This window comes from Salmo trutta, chromosome 24 (genome assembly GCF_901001165.1).
Source record: "Salmo trutta chromosome 24, fSalTru1.1, whole genome shotgun sequence".
Taxonomy (NCBI): domain Eukaryota; kingdom Metazoa; phylum Chordata; class Actinopteri; order Salmoniformes; family Salmonidae; genus Salmo; species Salmo trutta.
In genome coordinates this window covers 26,099,821-26,126,855 of record NC_042980.1, presented here as the reverse complement: position 1 = coordinate 26,126,855, position 27,035 = coordinate 26,099,821, and the positions used below count along the sequence as shown (strand labels likewise).

Genomic DNA, 27,035 nt, shown 5'->3' with positions numbered 1-27,035 from the left:
AAATGGAACCCAATTCCCTATGGAATTTGGTGCTATTTGGGATGCAGACTTACAGTACCTCAACCTCCGGAGGAACCACATGAACCATTACAAAGACTGCAGGAATAGTTTCTTGCAGCAGAATAACTTGATTCATACAAGCTTTTATTCATAGTCATTGAATACATTTCTTTATATTTTCCTGTTTTCTTAATAGATTGTAGGCTATTGTTTTGTATAGGCTAACCATTTACTCCACAGTTGCTTATATAGCTGTACTGCTTGCTGTCCTCCCTGCATATCATGACCAGCTATGTGCACTGATATCTAAACCATCCATACTCCACATGCCCCATGTTAAATTTCATAACGAGGTGTGAACAAATCAGTCATGTCCATCCGACTGTATAGCAGAACAATTTTATCTCTGTGCTTTTCGTGCAGATGTTTGGCGGGCGCCTGTGTAAGGGTTGTTGTCTGTGAGTGAGCACACCCAGTCTATTTCTCTCTGTCAAAACCACAGTGCTGTTACAGCTAGCCTGCTACCTCTGTTTAACTTGGCCAGTGTTACCATAAACTAGGTCCTGGTCCTCTGAGTGCACGCATCTAGGCAGGGCGAATATGGTTCCTCTCCTGGACAGTTACATAAGGGGCTGGGTTATGGTTAAGTTTCTAATGGTCTGAGGTTGTCTGTCGGGATCAGAGCAGACACTTCTGTCTTGATCCGTGGGGTTAGAGTTAGTCTGGTTCCCGAGTCCAGCCCTGGTTTTACCTAACACTGGAAAAAAGACTAGGGTCACTCTCTCTCTATTACTCTCTCTTGTACTCTCTCGCACTCTCTCTCTTAGACTGCAGAATTAGGTTGCTGTTAAACAGTCAATTTGTTTTTCATCCTTCCAACTAAATATCCCAATATAATATCCCATGTCAGAAAAGTGTTGGGAAATGCGACGTAAAGAGGAGTGCTTGGTGAGCAGGAGTGAAGTCACTGTCAACATAAGACAGTTAAGACCCACATCATACCGGCACTCTGAATAAAGCCAACTTATCATCTGATCATATCCTGTGATTTCTTTATTCTGTATCAGCTGAAAATATTTTTACTTGTACAGCTCACAGGCTTTTAGCATAGCCCCTTTTACACTCCTGGCTTACCACTACTAGCTAACCACTAGCAGCCTTGAAACACATTACTTATTTGCAGTTCAGCACATCAGCAGTTCTTGTACTGTTGCACAGAATCAAGATAAACCTTTACCATCATAGTAGACATTGAACGTCTATGAACCAAACTGGCTAGAACGCTGTTGTTGACCGACGGCAGCTATAGCTAGCCACATGTTAACCTGAGTGCTACTACTAGCAGCGGTAAATCCAAGTATAATGGCTAACACAAACATTGGCTAACATGATATCCTGAAAGTTATATTGGCCAATAAAGATCAGGCAGTTCAGCAAAACACTCTTGACATTCTCTCAACCAGCTTCATGAGGTAGCCACCTGGAATGCATTTCAATTAACAGGTGTTCCTTGTTAATTTGTGGTATTTCTTTCCTTCTTAATGTGTTTGAGCCAATCAGTTGTGTTGTGACAAGGTAGGGGAGGTGTACAGAAGATAGACCTATTTGGTAAAATACCAAGTCCATATTACGGCAAGAACAGCTCAAATAAGCAAAGCGAAACGACAGTCCATCATTACTTTAAGACATGAAGGTCAGTCAATCTGGAAAATTTCAAGAACTTTGAAAGTTTCTTCAAGTGCAGTTGCAAAACCCATGGTCGAATTTCTGCAAAGAAACCACTACTAAAGGACACCAATAAGAAAAAGAGACTTGCTTGGGCCAAGAAACATGAGCAAAGGACATTAGACTGGTGGATTTGAGATTTTTGGTTCAGACCGCTGTGTCTTTGTGAGATGCAGAGTAGGTGAACGGATGATCTCCGCATGTTTGGTTCCCACCGTGAAGCATGTAGGAGGAGGTGTGATGGTGTGGGGGTGCTTTGCTGGTGACACTCTCAGTGATGCATTTAGAATTCAAGGCACAATTAACCAGCATGGCTACCACAGCATTCTGCAGCGATACGCCATCCCATCTGGTTTGCGCTTAGTGGGACTAGCATTTGTTTTTCAACAGGACATTGACCCAACACACCTCCAGGCTGTGTAAGGGCAATTTGACCAAGAATGAGAGTGATGGAGTGCTGCATCAGATGATCTGGCCTCCACAATCATTCAACCTCAACCCAATTGAGATGGTTTGGGATGAGTTGGACTGCAGAGTGAAGGAAAAGCAGACACCAAGTGCTCAGCATATGTGGGAAAAGCATTCCTCATGAAGTTGGTTGAGAGAATGCCAAGAGTGTGCAAAGCTGTCATTAAGGCAAAGGGTGGCTACTTTGAAGAATCTAAAATATAACATTTGTTTAACACTTTTTTTGCTTACTACATGAGTCCATGTGTTATTTCATAGTTTAGATGTCTTCACTATTATTCTACAATGTAAAAATAGTCAAAATAAAGAAAAATTAGTAGGTGTGTCTTACCTTTTAACTGGTACTGTACCTTTTAATATATATATATATATATATATATATATATATATATTACATTTAATCCAATTGGTATTTAGCTTATTCCATCCCCAAACACCATACTAGATCTGTGTGAATGGGCCAGTTTGTTTTGCATGGCTATCTTTGTGTTTTTTTTTTAATCATCTACTAGCGACATAACATGACAAAACTCTTTGGTAACTTTAGTACCTACTTACCCGATTCACTTCTATCACTGAAGCCACCTGCCGTTGTGCTGTAGTAACACCGGTGAGGTCAGTGGACTTGGAGACTTCATTGACTGTGGGCACAGGACCATTTGTTTCCCTTAACTTCATGGTGAATCGACTCTTCCACTATTGGTAGCCATTGTAATCTTTTTGGACAAAGTGAGCCCTGCCTGTGACTTAAGAACCAGGCAGGAGTTCCCCTGACCCAGTCTGCCCACCGCATCATCACTAAGCGGTCCCACTTTTTCCCATCTTCTCGCATTTCAGGCCAAACATGCATGCCAATAAACAGTGGTTGTAGTACACTGCCGCCACCACCAGGCCGTTCCCTTCTTGACGTCAAAGCCGAAATGTATTGTTGGTAAATTGCGAAAATGGAAGTGTATAATTATAGTTTTTTTAATAAATTTTTGCACAAGGTCCATTTTAAATGTAATATCATCAATCTATGTTAGAATTGTGGAAATATATTGTGCAACCTGCCCTTTAAAGCCTGCAGTAAGGATGCTTTATAACCTGTTATGAGCATGTATGAGCCTTAATAATAATCAGCAGGCTTTCCATAAAATGCTACCAGAAGTTATGGACTCAATCAGGGAATTGGGCAGGAGTTAAAATGCCTAAAAGCATTATGAAAACTTAATGAATGTAAAGATCAGATCACCATGCTGAATCTCTGTTAAACCTTGGCCTTTGTGGATGTTTTGTTGTTTCAGAGCATGGCTTCGTAGGGTACTCCGAGGAGCTGCTACGTAAGAACACTCTACCAGACTACACGACAGGAGAAGGATTCTTCACTGTATTTGGAGTGTTCTTCCCCGCTGCTACAGGTGAACTACTATAACCATGTTTACAGCTGCTTACATGTTTACATTTTGGTAATTTAGCAGACACTCTTATCCAGAGTGACTTAGTATAATAGTTAAAATAGTTCTAATTATAATAGTTCTAATATGACAGTTATAATGATATAGTCCTGTCCCTGGTGCGTAGGTGTGATGGCAGGCTTCAACATGAGCTCAGATCTGCAGAGACCGGAACACAACATCCCTGTGGGAACACTGGCTGCCGTCTGTACCTCGTACGTGTCTGTTGTTACTACCAACACTTATTACATTGAGGTGTTCCAGACTTGTTCCTCTGCTTTTTTTTTGTTGCTGGGGATTTAAAAAACATTATACAATTTCATCTTTATTCCCACACCAATCCCAACATGCCATGAAACATTTAGATCTGTGACTTAATTTCCTATTTATAGTGCGATGTGTGATCTTCCATCTAACTGATGAAAAACTGCTGCTGGTATTGTTGGCCACTACAGGTGGTTCCTGTATCTGGTCTTTGTGTTCCTGCTGGGAGCCATCTGCACCCGAGAGGCACTGCACTTCGACTTCTTAATAGCAGAAAAGGTAAACTCTCTCTGACCATCCTCCTTTCCTCATTGTGACCATAGCGATTATTTCCTTTTGAAGAGCTTACTCTCTTTCCTATTGATGATCAAGTTCAGAAGTATTCATGTCCAACGTAGTTCATACTTCATACACATTCTTCAACATTTTGAACAGACATAGGCTACTCAAGAATTGTCTGTGTGTTCCCTTATATCCTAACTGTGTGATAGGCATAGTGGGAATCTGTTATTATATGTTTGATGAAGTAGCCTGATCACATATCTGTTTATGCTGTCTTGCTAACTTCTATGCTAATTATTGTCATTGGATAGCACACAGACCTGAGACCAGGCTAGTGATGAAGATGATGAGGATGAGAAATTGTTTAATCTCAGTGGTCCCAGTGGGCCTCTTTCTAGAGCGACTACAGTATGTTCTCTGAACCCCATTTGTACAGCTGAGAATGACAGAAATTTGAGAAAAGCTCTGTCGCTGAGCCCCCCTCCCCCCAACGCACACACACGTACTCACACACAGAGATTACAGAAATGAGAGAAACATTGTACTGCTGAGGTCAATACCCCCCCCCACCTCCACACTCTCCCCAGTCACAGCTGTCCCTACACCAGCTAGCAGGGGGGGGGGGGGGGGGGGGGGGCGCTTGGGGGTTAGAGTTGATACACTGTACAGGGGGTGTAGCTCAGCTGTCTGTGGTGAGGGTGGGGGGTTGGATTAGTGGGTGGTGGTCTAGGGGGGTTGAGAGGAATGGGCTATCTGCTGCATATGTGTACACGTTATCTACAGCATATGGTACAGCAGAAATACTATGGAGCTCAGCGACAATATACAGCACACACATTTTGTACACCAAGTTCTTTGCAAACAGATTTATTTGTGATTTTAAAAAATCTGTTTACTCATGGTAACACTTTATTTAAAGCCTGCAGGTAAATCAAATCAAATTGTATTGGTCACACACATATTTAGCAGATGTTATTGCTTGTGTAGTGAAATGCTTGTACAAAGTTGCTTAGGAGCTAGAAGTTGAGCTGCCATATCTGTTGGCGCCATCTTTTAACTAGTAAAGTGCTACCAAATGTGTATAGGAAATTATTCTAATTGCAAAAATGCCTACATTATGTCCTCGTTTTTTTCCTGCTTCTAACCTATTTTCATAAGGGCTTAGTTGAGGAGACCTTAGCTGGGTGTAGTCATCGTGGGACCTCTTTCGCTCCTCTTTTTGTTTTGTTCCAACTTCCCAGGTCTCCTTGGTGGGTTTCTTGTTTCTCCTGGGCCTCTACATCTCCTCGCTGGCCTCCTGCATGGGCGGTCTGTACGGTGCACCCAGGATCCTCCAGGTCATCGCCCAGGAGAGGGTCATCCCAGCCCTCGCCTTCCTGGGACAAGGGGTGGGTTTGCCTGGCAGGATGGATGGATGATCCATGAATCCAAAATTAAGAGAAATGGATCAGGGGCTCTATGTATTAAGCATCTCAGAGTAGGAGTGCTGCTCTTGGATTTTAGATCACAATGAATAAGGTGACATAGATTGGGTGGACCTGATCCAAGATCAGCACTCCTACTCTTAGACTGTTGATACAGCTCCTGATAATCTTTCTCAGGTGAACAGTGCCACAGGACTAACCTAAACCAAAAAACACATTGTGCTGCTATAAACAGTTTGTCACATAACTTGAACTGACATGTTTCTCCCTTGATTAAATCAGAAACATCAAACACAATATAGTCTGTCTCCAGTGGGTGGGGGGGTGATACTGGCACGATGGGTGTGTTCCATGGGAAACGGTGAGAAAAGGGCCTGATTTTAGAGTGGTCAGTTGAGTAAACTAACCTCACAGAGAGAAAGAGAACAGATGGAGCATCCCAAATGTCACCCCATTTCCTATATAGTTCACTACTTTTGACCAGAGCCCTATAGGTTCTGGTTAAAAGTAGTGCACTATATAGAGAATAGGGTGCCATTTGAGATGCTGCCTGAGTGTAGCCTAACGGTTGGTCGTGGCTTATGAAACACAGCACACTAACCCCCCTTCCTTTCCTCGGCCCCCACGCCCCTCAGTATTGCCTGGCCTGTACTGTGTGTGTTCGTGTCCGCTGGAACCAGGCCCTAGACATCTTGCCCCGAATCAAAGCCTCAGAACAAACCCAGGAAGGGAGGGAAGGGAGATGGACGGGGCTGCCAGATTGGCCTGGATCACTGCCAGAAAGGGAGAGAGGGAGAGAGAGTACCAGCAGTGGTTCAGGTAGCATGGTTGTAGTTCTAGTCAGAGCAGGCTCAGTCTGAGATCACAGCAACTTTTTTAAACAACCGGTTTGGCTCTTTTGTTGAAATTAGAGCTTCTCAGCAGAGCATAGCATATCTTCCTCTTTTTATCTCACTCTATCTCTCTATTTGTCCTCTCTGTCTGTCTCCAACAGAAAGGTCCTAATAAGACTCCGGTGGCGGCCATAGTCTTGACTAGCCTGCTGACCATGGCTTTCATCTTCATCGGACAGGTCAACGTCCTGGCCCCCATCGTCACCATCAACTTCATGCTCACCTACAGCTTCATTGACTACTCCTACTTCAGGTGTGTGTGTGTGCATTGGGCGTGCATGTGTGCTGGAACCAGACCCTAGACATCTTGAATCAAAGCTGACTTTGACTACTCTTACTTCAGCGTGGCGATGACCTTTAACCTCCAGCCCAGAGAGAAGAGGGTTGGTCCTGCCAAGAGGCCTGGGACTGGAGCCTCATCCTTCACAAACCATACGTCCAAGCCCCTCATGACCACCACCCACCAGGTTTTTTTTTTCTTCCCATAAGTCAATACATTTTTCTAAATTCTGTTAAATGTTGAGTTCACTCATTTAAGTTCAATCAAGGGTAAATCAAGTGTCAATCAAAATTGATGCAAGAAAAGGCAAAAACAAAAAAAACTAATATTCAGGTCAGTACAATACATCACAAAATAATACTTTTCCCCCCACAACCCACCAGGGTTATGGTACAGAGGGGGATGTTGCGAGCCCAGCGAAGGGGACCCTGTTAGAGTTTACTAGGGATATGGACCAGATCTTTCCCCTGCCCAATGGTGGTGAACAGGAGGAGACAGAAAAGGACAAGGCCACAGAGAAGGTGTCCATGCCAGGCCTGAGAGGCAGGATCAGGAGGGTGAAAGCCCCTGCCAAGAAGACTCTGATGGACAGCTTTGGGCTAGACCTTAACAGCAATGCCTTCCCTAGTGAGGGAGATGAAGATAGAGAAGGAGAGGGAGGGGTTGATCCGGCTCCCCCAGGTCCAGGAGAGTGTATCTTCCCCCAGGAAAGACCTGGAGAGCCCAGCCTAGACCCTGAGGAAGTGATACAGGACAAGACCCTCCTTCCCGGTCGTGACCCCATAGAGCTTGACCCTCCAGGGTCACAGAGAGAAAACACTGGTGAGGAATACTTCGACTTAGAATTTATGTTCACTTTTGACATTTGTTATTGGTACCATTGGGCACATGGTGCACAGCTCTGATTCAGTCAACTTCATCACTCCCTGTGTGTGTGGGCATGCATGAGTGTGTGTCGGCATTTTTTCGACATTCTCTACCTAATTTGCAACCATTTACCCCCTTCATACAGTACACTGTTTACATAGTGATGTAATAGTGAAATAGGTAATTGAATGTCTGGATTGTGTCTACCTTTCTGTTATAATGCCTGTTGTTTATACTTCATTCATTTCTGTAAATATGATGGCAGGTTCTGACTGTAAACCAGACCGCCAGGGATCAGAAATCCAACCGATGCCTGATTCCTTCTATGCCAAATTCTGCAACCACTGGATTGCACTGATTGGTGTAAGTAAGGCAGTAAAACATGCAGTATAACATTTCTGCCGTATTGTATATAAATGTATTTTCTTGACTACTTATGTTTTTCCCCCCTGTGCAGGCATTATGTTCCATCCTGATCATGTTTGTCATTCAGTGGGTCTACGCCTTGGCCAATATAATAGTCGCCTTGGTCCTCTTCCTCTACATTGGAAAAGCAAGCCCTGGACTTCCAATAGGTGACTATCCATACATGTCAACAACTGTCACATTCACACATCTCTGTGCATTTCTAATACAAGAAAGCATGTGTCAGTCACTGCTGAAGCCTTCAGTTACAGTCTCTCAGCCACACAGCTGTTCAGCAGGACAGTTAGAATAGCTGAGTTAGAGGATTCTGCAACTCTGTGATATACAATCTCCCCTCCATGCAATACCCTGCTTTGCTCCCCTAACTCAAGACTGTGACAGAGGCATAATGTAGATCACACATGTCATGGTGTTTTACAGGTCACACTAATATCTCCTACTGTATATCAGAGGAATATATTTTTATTCTGGAGTGGCAAGCTTTAGCTTATTGAATACATCCAACTTAGATGTTTTGTTTTTGAAATATGGTTTATATCAGCTAGTAATTGATATATCATATTTATTACAATGTTTTTTTGTGTGTGTATTTACAGGAGTGGCAGCTCGTTTCAGCTTTTTCAGATGGATTAGGACAACCCTGAGCAACCTAGGAAGGTATACAGCATCACAAAAACTTGTATAAAATGAACATCATTCATCATGTATTCAGCTTTCTAGTTTGATGTTTGGCGATGTCTTTAAAGGCAGACACGGCGAAATGACGTTGCCTAGAGCATCACTGCAGATATTGAGATGAGCGAGATGCAAGACTTCGCTCTCACAGTCACAAAATAGTTTCTGAGCATGTGCACAAGTTCTCGTCACGCTTTTCACAACATGGTAGCTACGGAACCAAAACAGCAAAGAACTTGAGCCTCACTCTTCAACGCTCTTAGTTGTATTGAACATTAACCCACTATGCTGTTTACTTTATGTATCTACGTCATATCGATAATTGCTATATACAGTATAATCATTAAATATAGTAGACAGAAGCAGTGAAATCAATGTCTTGGTAAACAAGTTCGGGAAATGTTCAGGAACTCAGGAGACTGATTTAAGAGGAGATCGGGATTGAACTCCGGTCTCTGGGGAGGCATACATGTGCCTAGACCCCCAGACCATCGAGCCTGCACACTCTATTCTAATTATTCTAATGTCCTTTCCTCCAGGGGTGAGCTTCCTCGGGACCAGATTGTCGTGACACCCTCTCTGTCAGGAGTCGGCATGGAAACTAGGCAGCTGACAGAGGAAAACCTGGACTTTGCCTCTCGGGACCGCTACCACCAGTCTTCCTTTATCGAAGCAGACAGGATGGCACACCTACAACTTAACTAATCACCACATCTCTGGATGGCTGGTCCCATCACAGACCATAGTAGCCTGGTCCAATATTTGTTTGGGCTGTCTTGCCAACTCGTTACAATGACCATAGGAGTTAGCAAAACAGCCCAAAATGATCTGGGACTAGGCTGAAGTAATATCTCATTCTATAATTTATAGACAGATTATAAGCAGTCAAACTGAAAGCTGAAATCAGTAGTCCTACTCTATGACATCTGGATTTGTACAGGTCTCTGTGACTGGCAATGCATTACATGTTTTAGCAATGCATTCCTCTCAATGATGTGCTCAAATGGTTCTTCTCTATTTATTGTATCCATTATCATGGAATATATAAACCAATACATGTTATTTTCTTCCAATCTATGTTTGACCTCTGATTAAAATGTCTGGCTTCATCTGCTTGTATGTAGATAGGGGTGGTGCAACATTTCAGCTGATTTGCAATTCTGTGACAATTCTGTGACTTTGTAACATCAAGTCGACATGTCATCTTTGAGGTCTCAACTCCACACTTGTGGCATGCATGTCGAGTTTACTATTGTATCTTACATTGAAGAAATCACTATAAAGTAACAGAATCAGAGATTGGTGATGTTCTGAAGTCTAGTTGAGTGTAACAAAAGGCTAGTCCGCAGACGGCCAACTGGGAATTGGGTGGAAACTGCTATCGCTGATGTGTGTGGGAGGAGCTAGGCGCCTCGGACATGCTTCTTCTTACATCACCACTATGGTTTTCGAATGTATTGCCCGTCATCGGATCAATAGGTGTTTAGTGTCTCCGATGGGATTTTTTAAATGAGAAATTACTGAAGAACACAGTTTCCAATGTTGGCCACTCGCCGCTTCTTGTTTGGAATATACTCCTGCCTTCCGCCGTTTTCGTGTCGTTTTGATTATGGAAACGTGTTCTTTGAGTCACGTAGTCCTAGCCCGTCTTTCTCTTGTGGTCCTCTTGATCGACCTGAGGCCCATCAATGCGTGGACGTACACCTCCAGCAGCAACGATATGGATAGGACACTGGTAACGAGGGGATACTTTTCTCCCAGCGTTACGAACTCTGAAGAAATAACTGCCTTACCAAAGTACTTGTCTACTACTTCGGGAACTTCTAAAGACTTTAGGGAAGTACCATCAACTGGAACAGAACAATACCACCGAGTCCGGCATTCTGATGACAGTGAGACCCGGACATTGAGTGAAGACACATTAGGTAAGGGGTAGTAAGATGGGCACCTACAGACATATGGAAGAGGGTGCATCCTTTGGAATTCGCAAACGGGTCAATAGTTCTACACACTGTCCCATCCCTGTATGTGGCACGGATCGCCCGCGGTGACAATATTTTAAGTATCGGTGTTTTTTTGTTGTTGTCAGAGACTATTTAAATCTCAGTCGTGATTTAATCATTGTATATAAAAGTAAACTATAACGGACTATTTATTGCACATTAGGCTACTTGATCAATATCCCTGGGTCTATTTAGACTAAATTAAATAACAGCATTGAGGTTGAAAAACCCAGAACAAGGTCCTGGGCTGGCATGATTACACGTGGTCTGCGGTTGTGAGGCCAGTTGGGCTTACTGCCAAATTCTATAAAACGATGTTGAAAGTGGCTTATGGTAGAGACATTAACATTCAATTCTCTGGCAACAGATCTGGTGTACATTCCAGCAGTCAGCTTGCCAATTGCACACTCCTTCAAAACTTGAGACATCTGTGGATTTGTGTTGTGCCAAAACTGCACTTTTTAGTGTCGCCTTTTATTGCCCCCAGCACAAGGTGCACCTGTGTAATTATGATGCTCTTTAATCAGCTTCTTGATATGCCACACCTGTCAGGTGGATGGATTATATTGGCAAAGAAGAAATGCAAACTAACAGGGATGTAAACAAATGTGTGCACAAAATTGGAGAGAAATAAGCATTTTGTTTCTATGGAAAATTTCTGGGATTTTTTATTTCAGCTCATCAAACATGGGGCCAACACTTTACATGTTGTATTTATATTTTTGTTCAATATAATTCATCATAGTGATCATTTGAGACAATATATTAAAATGTGCTTGGCAGCTAATAGCCTAACAGTAGATTAGAATAATACACCGTTTACTGAACAACTTCAAAGGTTTACCTTTCAAACCAATGAATGTCTTTGTGGACTCTTGGTTCAGCACTCAGCCAGAGTTTTGGAAGTGTTGTTTACCTCCATAAATTCGTATGAGGTATTGCCAGTGAGTAAATGTGAAGAAAGTGTTAACTCTTTCCGGTAATTATTTGCCCAGACTTCATTAGAGAGTAGAGCTATTATATCCTCCCTGTAAGCATAGGTTACTATGGCCACTACCAAGAGGTCTGAACCTTTATGGCACAGGGGGCAGTGTGCTTGGCTGTTAACTGCAGGTGCTCTGGTTCAAGCACCGTTTTCCCTTCTTAATCACTACATCGGATTGGTGGCAACAGCTGTCTCAAGCCTTTACTGGAATTGTACCTCAATCTGCACAGGGGTCGAGGTCTGCTTCTTGAGAAGGTGAATAGTCTGTCTCTGTATATAAATGTAACAGAGTGCTTTCTGTTCTGCCCCGAGCAGGGCGTGAACCAGCGATCTTCTGCAAAACAACACACACAACTCAAAGCCAACTGTCTTATCCAGCAGAGGTTGGCTTCAGATCTCAGGGAAGTTGTGATTTTCTTTACAGATGTACTCCAGCCAACATGCTTTGGGGCAACTTTCACATCCACTATATGAGCGTGCTACAGTCTCTGTCAAAAGGTCTGAGTCTGGAACTTTATGGAACAGCCAAGGGTGTAATTTGGGACAGAACCTATTTCATCATCGTCATGAACTGGGAACAACACAAATGATGGCGCTGGTTTAGAAAGAAAGAAACTAAACACACACAAGCTAACTCATTGGGCCTGCCATATGACTCCGGTCAAAAGTACTGCCCTATATAGGGAATAGTGTGCTATTTGGGATGCATCCTAGGTCTCCCTCTGTGGACCGACTATACCATTGCTGAACTCTTCCCTCTATCTGTGTACTGACTGTCTGACAGTTTGACTGTCTGAGTGTGTCATTGCTATGTGTTACATTCAGGATGTTATCCAGCATAGACGGCGCTCAGCTCTTCCTTGGCGCTGGCAGTAGGTTATTGTTCCAAAGCCCTCCAGCAGCAGCGTTGGGTCAGTGCAGAAGTTCCAGGCACAGGCCTTCCCTACAGACAGGCATGCTGTCAACAGGCTGCCGCAGAGTAGATAGGCAGAGATTTCAGGCCCCGGACCAACTATAAACCAAGCTTTAGGCCTAGGTGGAGTTTGTAGGCCCTAGTAGTAGTGGTGATACGGACAGGAACACTCCTCACCCGGGGTGTCTGTTTTGTTACCAGTAAATAGCTCACATATAGTGTCTGCATGTGTAGGCCTAGAACTGCCATATCTTAGTAGTAGGAGGTCTAGTCATAGGTATATGTATCTTTACAAACAGAAACATCATTCGCAAAAAAAAAAATCAGCAATGGACTTACCAATGAAATGTCATATTTAAGTGGTACTTTAATGAGATATGAACTGTTTTCATAAAGCTTATACAAACTATGAGCCAGAGAGCCAACTCTGCCTCAATATGAACCCAACAGACATCTGCGGTGGGACTGTATTTTAACTCTATGACTTCTGCTAGATCAGGATTAGGAAGGAAATGGCAAGGTCCCAAAGGCCTGAGTGCACCTCCATATTTAGGGCCCAGGTTTTTTTCAGGGTAGACAGGCCGGGCTGCCAATTGTTCTCCCCCCAAAATCATTACATCCACAGGTAGCAACTCCTGGCAACGTCTTCCCTTGCAGACAAGACCACTCTGGGGCCATCTGGTGGCCTGATTTGCACATTGCAGACTTAAGTTTTGGTTTTGGGTGTCTTTCTCCCCAACTCATTATGTAGGCCCATGGGACACACTGCTTTTCTTGAATACAGAAAACTCATACCTATCATCCTTAATTGTATTTATTTATTTTTCACAGCCACTGAACAAAACACGCATCTCTCCATGGTCTCAACCCGCGGGGCATCAGAAGGAACCCTTAGTTTGTCGAAAGAGCAGATGAGCTCTACCATTGTAGTGTCCACAGAGGCTACCACACATTGGGAGGACCAGACCAGACTAGCACCAGACCACCTACTAGAGACCTACCCTGGGCTTCGAGTGGACCTCAGGTCTGTGTCTGTGGCACAAGCCAGACTGCCTCAGGACAGCCCTGATGCTGAGAACAGTCTCAGGCAGGACCAGTTGACGAACCGAGGCACTGTGGGTCTCGGAGAGGACCAGTCGACGAACCGAGGCACCGCGGGTCTCGGAGAGGACCAGTCGACGAACCGAGGCACCGCGGGTCTCGGAGAGGACCAGTCGACGAACCGAGGCACCGTGGGTCTCAGAAAGGACCAGTCGACGAACCGAGGCACCGCGGGTCTCGGAGATGACCAGTCGGCGAACCGAGGCACCGCGGGTCTCGGGGAGGACCAGTCGGGAGAGGACCAGTCGACGAACCGAGGCACCGTGGGTCTCGGAGAGGACCAGTCGACGAACCGAGGCACCGCTGGTCTCGGAGAGGACCAGTCGGCGAACCGAGGCACCGCTGGTCGCGGAGAGGACCAGTCGGCGAACCGAGGCACCGTGGGTCTCGGAGAGGACCAGTCGGCGAACCGAGGCACCGTGGGTCTCGGAGAGGACCAGTCGGCGAACCGAGGCACCGCGGGTCTCGGAGAGGACCAGTCGGCGAACCGAGGCACCGCGGGTCTCGGAGAGGACCAGTCGGCGAACCGAGGCACCGCGGGTCTCGGAGAGGACCAGTTGGCGAACCGAGGCACCGCGGGTCTCGGAGAGGACCAGTCGGCGAACCGAGGCACCGCGGGTCTCGGGCATGGACAGTCAACAGCCACTCTCAGACAGGACAAGTTGACAGACCTAGGAACCGTGGCTCTCCCCATCCCCGTCCAAACTGACAGCACCTACATCTCCTCCACTGTGAGTCGAGCGGGAGAGAGGACTTTACTGTCTGTGACCTCCAACAACACCTCCATGTACTCTGAGGACTCCAACTCCTCCTCCCAGTCCCGGGCCTCCACCTGGGACCTCCCGACTGGCCGCACTGGAGCCGGGACAGGGGCCGTCACCATCAGGATACCCTTCACAGGACCTGAGCACGGGCATGATGCTACGTCTGCGTCTGACTCTTACCACCACACCAACTCCTCACAGGGTAAACAGCCCTCAAACTCCCTCGCTGTGAATATGTATGTCTGTGCATATATATGTACCGTATGCATATGCCTACTGTGGAGAATATGCAAAAGTATAATTTCCATTTCTCATGTAGTAAATGGACAAATAAATGAATCTCCTCCTCTACCTCTTCTATTTTTTTCTAAACAGAGTGGTCTGGTGGTTTCTCCTCCAGAGGGACCAACCCACTGACTGGACCTCTCAATGTGACCCAACAGCAGGACCTCACCTCTCTGGTTTCAGAGGAAACCCCCAACTCCACCCCTCCGCTCAGGGTGGTTGATAACCACAGCAGAGAGGACACAGACACCACAGACTCTAGTCAGCCCTCCAGAGGCAGGACATCTCAGACAGAAGAGGGGGTCTCTGCTTCATCACAGCCCCCTGTGCTGTTGTCAGAAGGCCCCAGCCACCCCAACACCTCTCAGGGAGGAGAAACATATAGAGATTCTCCCTCCATCCTGGTCACTGGGTCTGAGAACTCCACCGAGTCGTCCACAGGTCCCCGTAGCACCCAGGGGGGCCAGGGTGAGACAGAGGGGGTCCCATCGCTCCACACAGAGGACAATACTATCCTAGGCCTGGGTCTAACCACTGCTCCCCCAACACTACGAGACAGTGCCACTGCCCTGGATGACTCCCGGTTTCGGTTCCTCGCCACCCAGCCCCCCTTCATCCCCAAGACTCAGCGGCCGGCGGTGGCCACAGAGGTCCTGGTGTCCACCACACCTGTTACCGTGACAATAAAGTCACAGGTCACCGAGGAGGAGCCCTACATTATTACCATGGCAACCAGCACCACACCGACCCCGCCTCTTGCTACGACGAGGATGGTTCAGCCCAGTACCGCTACTTCCATTGAGGCCCAGACTCAGCCCACCATCATCCCTACCACCATGGAGACTACCCTGGGTCTCCAGAGCTCTGCTTCCACCCCCCAGCCCCCGGGCACCACTCAGACTCAGCCCACCATCATCCCTACCACCATGGAGACTACCCTGGGTCTCCAGAGCTCTGCTTCCACCCCCCAGCCCCCGGGCACCACTCAGACTCAGTCCCAAGGGCCCTCAATGGGGGTGAGCTCCACCGACGTCACCACCTTGCACCTGGAGACCAGCACGGCCAGACAGGGGGACACCACGGCCCACAGCATCACCACCACTGCAGCCTCCTCCTACAGTTACAGCGTCCCCACCAGAAACACAGTGGAACTACACACAACAGGGAAACACACTGACAGGGGGACCACTGAAATAGAAGTGACCACCGCTCCAATGGACATCAGATCTACACCGCAGACACCAGGTTTGTCGACACAGTATATCTTTCAATGCTTTGATTCTTCTGAAGTTAGTTTTGCCTTAAATTGAGCTGGAAAAGTGAAATGAAGATCCCAAAACCTAATGACTGTTTGAATCAGAAAATCAGAAAATCGTAAGGAACTATGAACTGCATTGATATGAGATACAGTACCTCATTCTGAATCCTGCTCTCTTCTTTAGGTAGTGCCTGTGAGCCCAGCCCCTGTCTGAATGGAGGTGAGTGTCTACCCTATGGAGTGACTGGGTTCACCTGTGACTGTCTGTCATCATGGATAGGACCTACCTGCAATGAGGGTGAGCTCAATCTACAATTCCCAGCCATACTGTATGTTAGTATGTGAGCTATTGGTGAAGTCTATGTATTGCTAATGGTATTGAATGATATAGTCTTTGTGGGGGGGAGCGGGGTGCGTGCATAGTCAGCTGTATATTGTGTTGACCTGCTGTCTCTCCTCTGTCCTTTGTCTCTGTTGTGCTGTTGGTTCAGATGTGGATGAGTGTGAGAGTGGCCCCTTGGGCCCCTGTCCCAGTGACTCTACTTGTGTTAACACCAGGGGCTCCTTCAGCTGTGAGTGTCCCCTGGGTCTGGACATGGAGCACGGAAGAGACTGCACGCGAGGTACGGCTAAACAAACAGTACAGCCTTTGTTTACGAAGTCTCCTATGACAATACACATTTATACAATATTTAGGTTCTTATTTAATATACAGTATAATAATACATAATAATAATATACGCCATTTAGCAGACACTTTTATCCAAAGCGACTTACAGTCATGTGTGCATACATTTTATGAATGGGAATCAAACCCACAACCCTGGTGGTGGCGCCATGCTCTACCAACTGAGACATACAGGACCAGTTTGGGTTATAATAAAGTAAGACAGTTGCACTATAAATCTTATAGCTAAACATACTGTACATATCAGTACTTTATTTACAAAGTCTCATATCACATAACATTGAAAATATAAACAATACTCAGGGCCTTATAGATTAGGTTATGGTAAATGTTATGTTATTCGGTTGCACTCACTTTATAGAGGGGGTCTATATACAGTGTGTGTAAATTAGGTAAGATAAGGGAGGTAAGGCAATAAATAGGCCATAGTGGCGAAATAATTACAATTTAGCAATTAAACACTAGAGTGATAGATCTGCAGAAGATGAATGTGCAAGTAGAGATACTGGGATTATGTTATTAGGTATGGTATAGGTTGTGTTATTAGGTTATGGTATAGGTTATTAGGTTATGGTATATGTTATGTTATTAGGTATGGTATAGGTTATTAGGTTATGGTATAGGTTATTAGGTATGGTATAGGTTGTGTTATTAGGTTATGGTATAGGTTATTAGGTTATGGTATATGTTATGTTATTAGGTATGGTATAGGTTATTAAGTTATGGTATATGTTATGTTATTAGGTTATGGTATAGGTTATGTTATTAGGTATGGTATAGGTTATTAGGTTATGGTATATGTTATGTTATTAGGTTATGGTATAGGTTATGTTATTAGGTTATGGTATATGTTATGTTATTAGGTATGGTATAGGTTATTAAGTTATGGTATATGTTATGTTATTAGGTTATGGTATAGGTTATGTTATTAGGTTATGGTATAGGTTATGTTATTAGGTATGGTATAGGTTATGATCGCTGCCTGCACCTGCCTGCCCATCCAGCATAACTTCTCTGGACGGTTCTAACTTAGAATTTGTGGACAACTACAAATACCTAGGTGTCTGGTTAGACTGTAAACTCTCCTTCCAGACTCACATCAATCATCTCCAATCCAAAGTTAAATCTAGAATTGGCTTCCTATTTCGCAACAAAGCATCCTTCACTCATGCTGCCAAACATACCCTCGTAAAACTGACCATCCTACCAATCCTCGAATTCGGCGATGCCATTTACAAAATAGCCTCCAATACCCTACTCAACAAGCTGGATGCAGTCTATCACAGTGCCATCCGTTTTGTCACCAAAGCCCCATATACAACCCACCACTGCGATCTGTATGCTCTCGTTGGCTGGCCTTCACTTCATAATCGTCGCCAAACACATTGGCTCCAGGTCATCTACAAGACCCTGCTAGGTAAATTCCCTCCTTATCTCCGCTCGCTGGTCACCATAGCAGCACCCACCTGTAGCACGTGCTCCAGCAGGTATATCTCTCTGGTCACCCCTAAAGCCAACTCCTCCTTTGGTCGTCTCTCCTTCCAGTTCTCTGCTGCCAACGACTGGAACGAAATTGGAAACACTTATCTCCCTCACTAGCTTTAAGCACCAGCTGTCAGAGCAGCTCACAGATCACTGCACCTGTACATAGCCCATCTATAATTTAGCCCAAACTACTACCTCTTCCCCTACTGTATTTATTTATTTTATTTATTTTGCTCATTTGCACCATATTATTTATATTTGAACTTTGAACTTTCTTCAAACTACAAATCTACCATTCCAGTGTTTTTCTTGCTATACTTTATTTACTTTGCCACCATGGCATTTTTTTTTGCTTTTACCTCCCTTATCTCACATCATTTGCTCACATTGTATATAGTCTTATTTTTTTTCTACTGTATTATTGACTGTATGTTGTTTACTCCATGTGTAACTCTGTGTTGTTGTATGTTGTCGAACTGCTTTGCTTTATCTTGGCCAGGTCGCAATTGTAAATGAGAACTTGTTCTCAACTTGCCTACCTGGTTAAATAAAGGTGAAATAAAAAAATAAAAAAATAGTATAGGTTATGTTATGGTATAGGTTATGTTATGGTATAGGTTATGTTATGGTATCGGTTATGGTATGGTATCGGTTATGGTATGGTATCGGTTATGGTATATGTTATGTTATAAGGTTATGGTATTAGGTTATGTTATGGTATAGGTTATGTTATGGTATAGGTTATGTTATGGTATCGGTTATGGTATGGTATCGGTTATGGTATGGTATCGGTTATGGTATATGTTATGTTATAAGGTTATGGTATTAGGTTATGTTATGGTATAGGTTATGTTATGTTATTAGGTGATGGTATAGGTTATGTTATGGTATAGGTTATGTTATTAGATGATGGTATAGGTTATGTTATGGTATAGGTTATGTTATGTTATTAGATGATGGTATAGGTTATGTTATGGTATAGGTTATGGTATAGGTTATGGTATGGTATAGGTTATGGTATGGTATCGGTTATGGTATGGGTTATGTTATAGGTTATGTTATAAGGTTATGTTATATGGTATAGGTTATGGTATATGGTATAGGTTATGGTATATGGTATAGGTTATGGTATAGGTTATGTTATGGTATAGGTTATGTTATGGTATAGGTTATGTTACTAGGTTATGTTATTAGGTTATGGTATAGGTTATGTTATGGTATAGGTTATGTTACTAGGTTATGTTATTAGGTTATGGTATAGGTTATGTTATGGTATTGGTTATGTTACTAGGTTATGTTATTAGGTTATGGTATAGGTTATGTTATGGTATAGGTTATGTTACTAGGTTATGTTACTAGGTTATGTTACTAGGTTATGGTATAGGTTATGTTATGGTATAGGTTATGTTACTAGGTTATGTTACTAGGTTATGTTATTAGGTTATGGTATAGGTTATGTTATGGTATAGGTTATGTTACTAGGTTATGTTACTAGGTTATGTTACTAGGTTATGTTATTAGGTTATGGTATAGGTTATGTTATGTTACTAGGTTATGTTACTAGGTTATGTTACTAGGTTATGTTATTAGGTTATGGTATAGGTTATGTTATGGTATAGGTTATGTTATGGTATAGGTTATGTTATGGTATAGGTTATGTTATGGTATAGGTTATGTTACTAGGTTATGTTATTAGGTTATGGTATAGGTTATGTTATGTTACTAGGTTATGTTACTAGGTTATGTTACTAGGTTATGTTACTAGGTTATGTTATTAGGTTATGGTATAGGTTATGTTATGGTATTGGTTATGTTATTAGGTTATGGTATAGGTTATGTTATGTTATTAGATGATGGTATAGGTTATGTTATTAGGTTATGTTACTAGGTTATGGTATAGGTTATGTTATAAGGTTATGGTATAGGTTATGCTATTAGGTTATGTTACTAAGTTATGGTATAGGTTATGTTATTAGATTATGGTATAGATTATAGTATAGGTTATTAGGTTATGTTATGGTATAGGTTAGGTTGTGGTATAGGTTAGGTTATGGTGTCAGTTATGGTGTATGTTATGTTATAAGTTATGTTATGGTGTAGGTTATGTTAGTAGGTTATGATAAGATAAGACATTACTACACTTTTTTGAGGTATTTATTCAATATCAAGCAGGTTACCTATATTTCATTAGATTAAAAAAAATGACTGTAAACTTTACAGACTGTCTTGAACCTTAGTTTTCCTCCACAGCAAAAACCTTCCTGGGCACGTTCAGTTTCAACGTCCCCCTGCTCTCCAGGAGCGCCACACTGTATGAGATCCAGAGAGAGATCAACCAGCTGGTAAGGAGCACAGGGACATGGTGGGAAGTAGGGTTGCATAGGGAGGGAATATTCCCTGTGTATAACCCTGAATATTCCCTGCAACCAGTCATTTTAGAATATTTCAAGAATTTTGTACATTTGCTAAATTACCGGGAGTTTTGCAACCTTAGTGGGGAGAGAGAAATTACTATCACTGATATACAGTATACTATTGTGTATTGTGGATCTGTTGTAGTGAGGCAGCAAACCTGTTCAAACATGATAATAGATGTATTTTGAATGCAAGGAAGGTTTAGTTAATGTATTATAAGGTGATTATTAATAATAGTTTTTATTATTTTACAGCTGAATGCCTCACTATCAATTCTGCGTGGTTACCGGCGCTCTTCTTTGAGTAAAAAGTGAGTTTCTTCTTCCCCCGTAAGATTGGCACTTACCAATTTACTCTGAATACAAGACAACAAGCCATACTCTCTTGGTTCTTCTGTATTTTGTATGTAAAGTTTCCTAAAAAAAACAACAATCAGGACCATACATTTAAAATGCCTTTATTGTAATGGAATGTTCAATAGAACAAAAACTCTGACGCTTTCAGCATGACCTTCGTGTGATGTGATTTTAAATGGACTTCAAATCAAGTTTGCTGTGACGTTTGTGTTCTAGAGGGGAGGATGGGGTTCGTATCTCTGCTGTCAACATGTTCTCCATCTCTACTGATGTGACCAGCTCTGAGGTCTACCACATCATACAGATGTCTCTGAACAACTGTAACAGCACCGCTGGACACTGCCGAGTGGTGGTCACTCACCAACTTTCCTATCATGGTACAGCACTCTCTCCCTCCCATCCTCACCCCTTTCCCGGTAACCCCAGTCTTAAAGGGATAGTTCACCCTAATTTCAAAATGACTTATTTGTTTGGTTACCTTAGCAGTCTTTGGGGGACAAGGACATAATGCAATCCACGCTTTGGGTTTGTGTACGCAGCCACTGCCACCATCTGCTAACTTAGGCATTTCCTAACCATAAAACAATGGAAGTCAATGTACGACATTAGCATGTTTTAAATATCATACCTGACCCTGTTACAACCATCCTTACCACACCTCTCTCCTCTCTCTGTCCCTTAGTTGAGAGTCTGTGTCTGGCCCAGAATACCCAGTGTCACCCTGAGCATTCGTTTTGTACCGACTCCAATGGGACAGCCTACTGCCAGTGTCAACCAGGGTACTTCAAACTCAATCCTGAGGATCAGTCCTGCATAGGTGAAGCCTGGGTCTGGGAGAGGGAGGATAGGCCTCAGTCCTGCATAGGTGAAGCCTGGGTCTGGGAGAGGGTGGAGGGAGAGGATAGGCCTCAGTCCTGCATAGGTGAAGCCTGGGTCTGGGAGAGGGTGGAGGGAGAGGATAGGCCTCAGTCCTGCGTAGGTGGGGCATGGAAGGATGGAGCGAGCAGATGTTAGAGCACAACATAGCGTTTCCTATTGACATGTTCAAGTAGCCCCCCCCCCCCCTCCCCTCCCCGTTTGTCTTTTTTTCCGCTTGGTGCCAAGTGAATATGACCCTGGGTCACAAGTGAATATGACCCTGGGTCAAGCTTCTGTAAAATTCACTTCATTATTTTTATTTCATTGTAGCAAGCATCGTATTGAAAAGAAAATGTATTATATAACTGAAATGTTCTTGTTTTGAAATTATTGTAAAATAACATTCCTTATTTTACAGAATGTGGTGATGGTCTGAAACGGGTCAATGGAACCTGTGTCAGGTAAGCAATGACAACTCCATGGACCATTCTGTTAATTCATGCTTTGGTCTTTTATTTGGTTGTTTATATCTTTCAGGTGCACATTTGGATTTGGAGGATTCAACTGTGGAAATTGTAAGTAGGAGAGTTTAATAACAAAAATAATTATTTAAAAAGTTTGAGGAAAAAGATGCAATTGAGAATCAAGACAACATAATCATTTAAAGGTATCCTTCAGGTTCATCTTCTTCCCCAGAGTCAGATGAACCATAGTCACGGGAGGTAGGGGTGCTTAGGGTGCTGCAGCATCCCCTAAAAAATCTGAATGAAAGAAATTATTTTATTAAGAATTTTGTTTTTGTTTTTCTTCACAAAAGTAGTGCACTGGGCTTTTACTAGCCCTGTATAAGCAGACCGATACAGCCATCTTGTCACAGATAATGACGTACTCGTCACAGAAAATGTCGTACTGGAGAGAAGAGGACCAAGACGCAGCGCGAATATGGATACTCATGGTTTTAATTTTTAAAAAAAGGAGTAAAGCATCCACTTGACAAAACAATAAAGATGACAACTGCAACAGTTCTGCAGGCTATTAAACGCAGTGCAAAAACAACTACCCACAACCCCAAAGAAAAACACACACACCTATATAGGACTTCCAATCAAAGGCAACTCAACACACCTGCCTTCAATTGGAAGTCCCAATCACCAACAAACATTCACACACACAAAACTGCCACGTCCTGACCCCAAAACTAATACAATAGCTCCATCTGCTGGTCAGGACATGACACATCTGTAGCGCAGGCAAAAAAAATTATGCAGTCATAATCACAATGAAGCTCCAGAGCCCTATACTGCGAATTAGCGAGTTCATCTCGGGATTACCGTTATCACGAAAGTGGCTCACTTTTTAGCCAGGTGCATTTTTATGGCATCGAATCCTTCAGAACTAACCTGCTCCGGGACAAGCTAACTCCATTTATCCTGAAGTGTCTGAGCCATGAGTTTAGGACCAATGAAATCAGATACTCTCCCTCTCGTAAAGATTCTGCCGTCATCCCTTGCATTTGAGGAAGAAGACTGATTATTTTATTAATCAAATGTATATTTTTTGTGTAAAAGATACCTATCACATTACACATTTAGTTAAATAAAGGTAAAATAAAATAGTAATGACAGTCTTTTCTTTCCAATCTTTGTTTTTCATAGAATTGTGTTTTGAAATTTGCGAAAAGCATACTGACAGCCGCAACCAACCAGAGACATATAATCCATAGATGACAGTTTCCATTCATATCAAGACTGACAGCTATTGTTAGTGTTCCCGTGAGTTTAACAGTCAAATTGCCAGGGTTAACGATAAGTAATTAAAAAAAGACGACTCTTTTAAAATCCTATTTCACACCATAGCCTGCTGAATTTGCAAAATAACTTTTCTGTCATTTTGATTTCGGCACAAATTAAAATGTGGCACTGACTCGCCCATGGATTGATGTTTCAGCATTGTCTCAATGAAGAGTTTGGCGTTCGACTAGCAATGTAGGACATGCACGCGCAGTTACAAGCCTGCTAGAGTTAGCGGCAGACGGACGAGCGATATCCAACGTCGTAGTACGGATGAAACCTGAGCTGGAATGTGAAGCTGGTTAGCTGTAAAAAAGTCTGAGTAGATCTAACTTGCTTTGTAGTATACCACTCAGAGCTCCAGTTTATTCATAATGTTTTGCGTTTCTACTAGTCTACAAGCTGATAGCTGTGGTGGTATCGCCAGCAGGGGGTGGCCTACTCCTTATTCTCATCATCGCTCTCATTGTCACCTGCTGCAAGTAAGACTCAATGACACTACTACTGTTGTTAATACCATCTAATAACACAATAATAGAATTACAAAACCTAATTACTTATTCACAGTCCATGTTGTATTATATTTAGCAAACAAATAATATCTCAATTAGAAAACCTTATTGTCCACACAATTTGGAAATAACTTAAGCATTAATAATGATGTAGTAACGCAATAATAACATGCAAATGTTTTGCTAAACTCAGTCAATGTACTGCCATTGAACTAATGTTTGTCTCTGTCTCTTTACAGGAAAGACAAGAATGACATCAATAAGATTATTTTCAAAAGCGAAGATTTTCAGATGTCGCCGTACGCAGAGTTCCCAAAGAGTAACCCTGTTTCTATGGAGTGGGGGAGGGAAACCATCAAGTTGCAGGAGAACAGTAGCACCAAGAACCTGCTACAGATGACAGACATCTACTACTCAGTATGTATAGAAACTGCTACTCAGTACGTATAGAAACTGCTACTCCGTACGTATAGAAACTGCTACTCAGTACGTATAGAAACTGCTACTCAGTACGTATAGAAACTGCTACTCAGTACGTATAGAAACTGCTACTCAGTACGTATAGAAACTGCTACTCAGTACGTATAGAAACTGCTACTCAGTACGTATAGAAACTGCTACTCAGTACGTATAGAAACTGCTACTCAGTACGTATAGAAACTGCTACTCAGTACGTATAGAAACTGCTACTCAGTACATTTAGAAACTACTACTCTGTACATTTAGAAACTACTACTCTGTACATTTAGAAACTACTACTCTGTACATTTAGAAACTACTACTATAGCAGTGGTATATCAGACCGTATACCACAGGTATGACAAAACATTTATTTTTACAGCTCAAATTACATTTTTAAACAGTTTATAATAGAAATAATGCACCTCGGGGGTTTGTGATATATGGCCAATATAATATGGTTAAGGGCTGTATCCAGGCACTCCGTCATACCCATAGCATATTGTCTGATCAGCATCCAGGACCCAAACCAGGTGGTTTGTAATAAGACAAACATATGACATTTCTCCAGAAAACAATAGACAAACCAATTAGACAGAAGGGCCACTACGTTTGTTATTTTTGCTCCACCGCGGCAGGTTAGGATTAGCATATATCTCTCTCTCTCCCCCTCTCTCCCCCTCTCTCTCCCTCTCTCCCTCTCCGCTGTTGACACTGACCACCTCATCTAATTTTCCTGTGTTGCAGCCTGCTTTGCGTAACTCTGACCTGGAGCATAACGGCCTCTACCCGTTCTCCGGCCTGCCGGGCTCCCGTCACTCCTGCATCTACCCCGCTCAGTGGAACCCTTCCTTCATCAGCGACGACTCACGACACCGGGACTACTTCTGACACCCAGCTACTCCACCTCTGCCTCCTAATTTACACTTCCACTTCACTCGAACGTCCGCTCCCATCCACACAAGGTCCGCATCTGCGCACCTCCTTGGAAAAAGGTCCTGCGGACGAGGAGATTTGTCAGTGTGGAAATGTGCACCATTTCGTTTGGCAGACCTAGCAGACAGCTCAGAAGTGGAAGGTGTAAATTAGGCTTTAGCCTGGTCCCAGATCTTTTTGTGCTGTTGCATACTCCAGCCATTGCTGTCCTTGTCAAGCCATACGTGGCAATGAGTGATAATTAGTTGTCATGGTAGTACAAACACACTGGCACGCAGGCTACCTCTGCCTGGGTAGGGTTAAGTAAAAGGGCTGGCACTGGGGCTAGGCCTGAAGGTAAATTTGCATCCACTGCACTGGACTGTGGGTGGACTGAAGATCGACTGCAACAAAAACACTTCACACTTATTTTGATTATATGATTTGATTATATGATTTGATTATATGATTTGATTATATGATTTGATTATATGATTTGATTATATGATTTGATCATATGATTTGATTATATGTCAAAAGCAATAATCCATAAATTATGTTCTGCAAAGTGAGTGTGTTTGTGTGTGTACACGCGTGTGTGTGTGGACACCCATTTACCAACTGCTGTGAATTGTAGATTAACATTATTTTATTTCACTGAAAATACAGGCTGAAAAGACAAAGCTGCCGAACTTGTTTTGTGTGTGTGTGAAGTATTGTTACATTGTGAAGATATTTAACTGCATATGAGATGGGAAAAAAACATGTATGTCAAAAATGCTATATATTTGTCAGATGAGGAATAGATGAGGAATAGATGCACCAAAGTGGTTTCATATGACAGATTGAATGATGGTCAAGGTCTGCTGCAGTCTGTTGGTCTGAACAGTAGAACAGTTGTTATTTATTGAATATTTCAACTGTTAGAAATGTATGAAGACATTTTCAACATCTTGCATTGTAAGAGGGACTCATACCCCACCCTATTCTATAAGAAGTAACATCTGAAGTTTGGACCACAAAAAGGGTGTGTGTGTGTGTGAGTGAGTGAGAATGCCTAGTTTCAGATCTCGTTGATTGTTTGCAAAGATGTACTTCAAAAACAGCAGGCTTAATTACAAATAGATGGCATTTCCTTTCATTTTTTTGTATTTCTTGTCTTCCTTCTAATATGAATGGTCTCTTACCTCTGGCGTTTTAGTCAGACATGTATTTAATAATAAATAAGATAAAGTTCTGTAAAACTGCCTGTCTGACTCTTTAAAAGTGATCATTCTGGGAAATTGTATTTGCATGATCACACTCAAACTTAGGGCCTATTGTCACGACTTCCGCCGAAGTCGGCCCCTCACCTTGTTCGGGGATTGACGTCACCGGCTTACTAGTTACCACCGATCTATGTTTTCCTGTTCGTTTGGTTTTGTCGTAATTATACACACCTGTTTCATATTCCCTGATTATGTTCATTATTTAACCCTCTGGCGTTCATGTTTGTCTTGTCCGTGATT

At 43.0% G+C, this 27,035-nt stretch overlaps 2 protein-coding genes across 3 annotated transcripts in view; both read left to right on the top strand.

Moving 5' to 3' along the window:
* The window catches only part of slc12a8 (solute carrier family 12 member 8), a 34,009-nt gene extending 24,160 nt beyond the window's left edge, over positions 1 to 9,849 (top strand). The window contains exons 6-16 of the mRNA XM_029711613.1: positions 3,480 to 3,593; positions 3,757 to 3,844; positions 4,085 to 4,172; positions 5,417 to 5,563; positions 6,594 to 6,745; positions 6,836 to 6,959; positions 7,156 to 7,594; positions 7,905 to 8,002; positions 8,097 to 8,214; positions 8,662 to 8,722; positions 9,280 to 9,849. Of these exons, the coding sequence (XP_029567473.1) occupies positions 3,480 to 3,593; positions 3,757 to 3,844; positions 4,085 to 4,172; positions 5,417 to 5,563; positions 6,594 to 6,745; positions 6,836 to 6,959; positions 7,156 to 7,594; positions 7,905 to 8,002; positions 8,097 to 8,214; positions 8,662 to 8,722; positions 9,280 to 9,445 (1,595 nt within the window). The 3' untranslated portion in view covers positions 9,446 to 9,849. The remainder of the gene's footprint in view (positions 1 to 3,479; positions 3,594 to 3,756; positions 3,845 to 4,084; positions 4,173 to 5,416; positions 5,564 to 6,593; positions 6,746 to 6,835; positions 6,960 to 7,155; positions 7,595 to 7,904; positions 8,003 to 8,096; positions 8,215 to 8,661; positions 8,723 to 9,279) is intronic.
* Positions 9,850 to 10,132: 283 nt separating this feature from the next.
* On the top strand, positions 10,133 to 26,771 carry heg1 (heart development protein with EGF-like domains 1). 2 transcript variants are annotated; one of them, XM_029711612.1, is made up of 15 exons: positions 10,133 to 10,665; positions 13,473 to 14,708; positions 14,882 to 15,643; positions 15,734 to 16,036; positions 16,234 to 16,347; positions 16,541 to 16,672; positions 20,473 to 20,564; positions 20,892 to 20,947; positions 21,210 to 21,370; positions 21,676 to 21,810; positions 22,270 to 22,312; positions 22,389 to 22,426; positions 24,036 to 24,123; positions 24,393 to 24,570; positions 25,360 to 26,771. In XM_029711612.1, exons 1-15 carry the CDS (start codon positions 10,350 to 10,352, stop codon positions 25,501 to 25,503), a joined length of 3,798 nt encoding a protein of 1,265 aa, XP_029567472.1. In that variant the 5' UTR covers positions 10,133 to 10,349; the 3' UTR covers positions 25,504 to 26,771. The 2 variants fall into 2 exon arrangements, with proteins under 2 accessions (XP_029567472.1, XP_029567471.1); XM_029711611.1 differs by having other exon boundaries at positions 14,882 to 16,036.
* Positions 26,772 to 27,035: the final 264 nt, after the last annotated feature.

What these genes read in the sequence shown, in the direction of transcription:
- heg1 (XM_029711611.1), top strand. Translation starts at nt 10,350, where the DNA reads ATGGAAACGTGTTCTTTGAGTCACGTAGTCCTAGCCCGTCTTTCTCTT. An exon ending in TCACCAACTTTCCTATCATG is followed by an intron (nt 21,371 to 21,675) that starts GTACAGCACTCT and finishes TCTGTCCCTTAG; the next exon opens with TTGAGAGTCTGTGTCTGGCC. An exon ending in TGAGGATCAGTCCTGCATAG is followed by an intron (nt 21,811 to 22,269) that starts GTGAAGCCTGGG and finishes CTTATTTTACAG; the next exon opens with AATGTGGTGATGGTCTGAAA.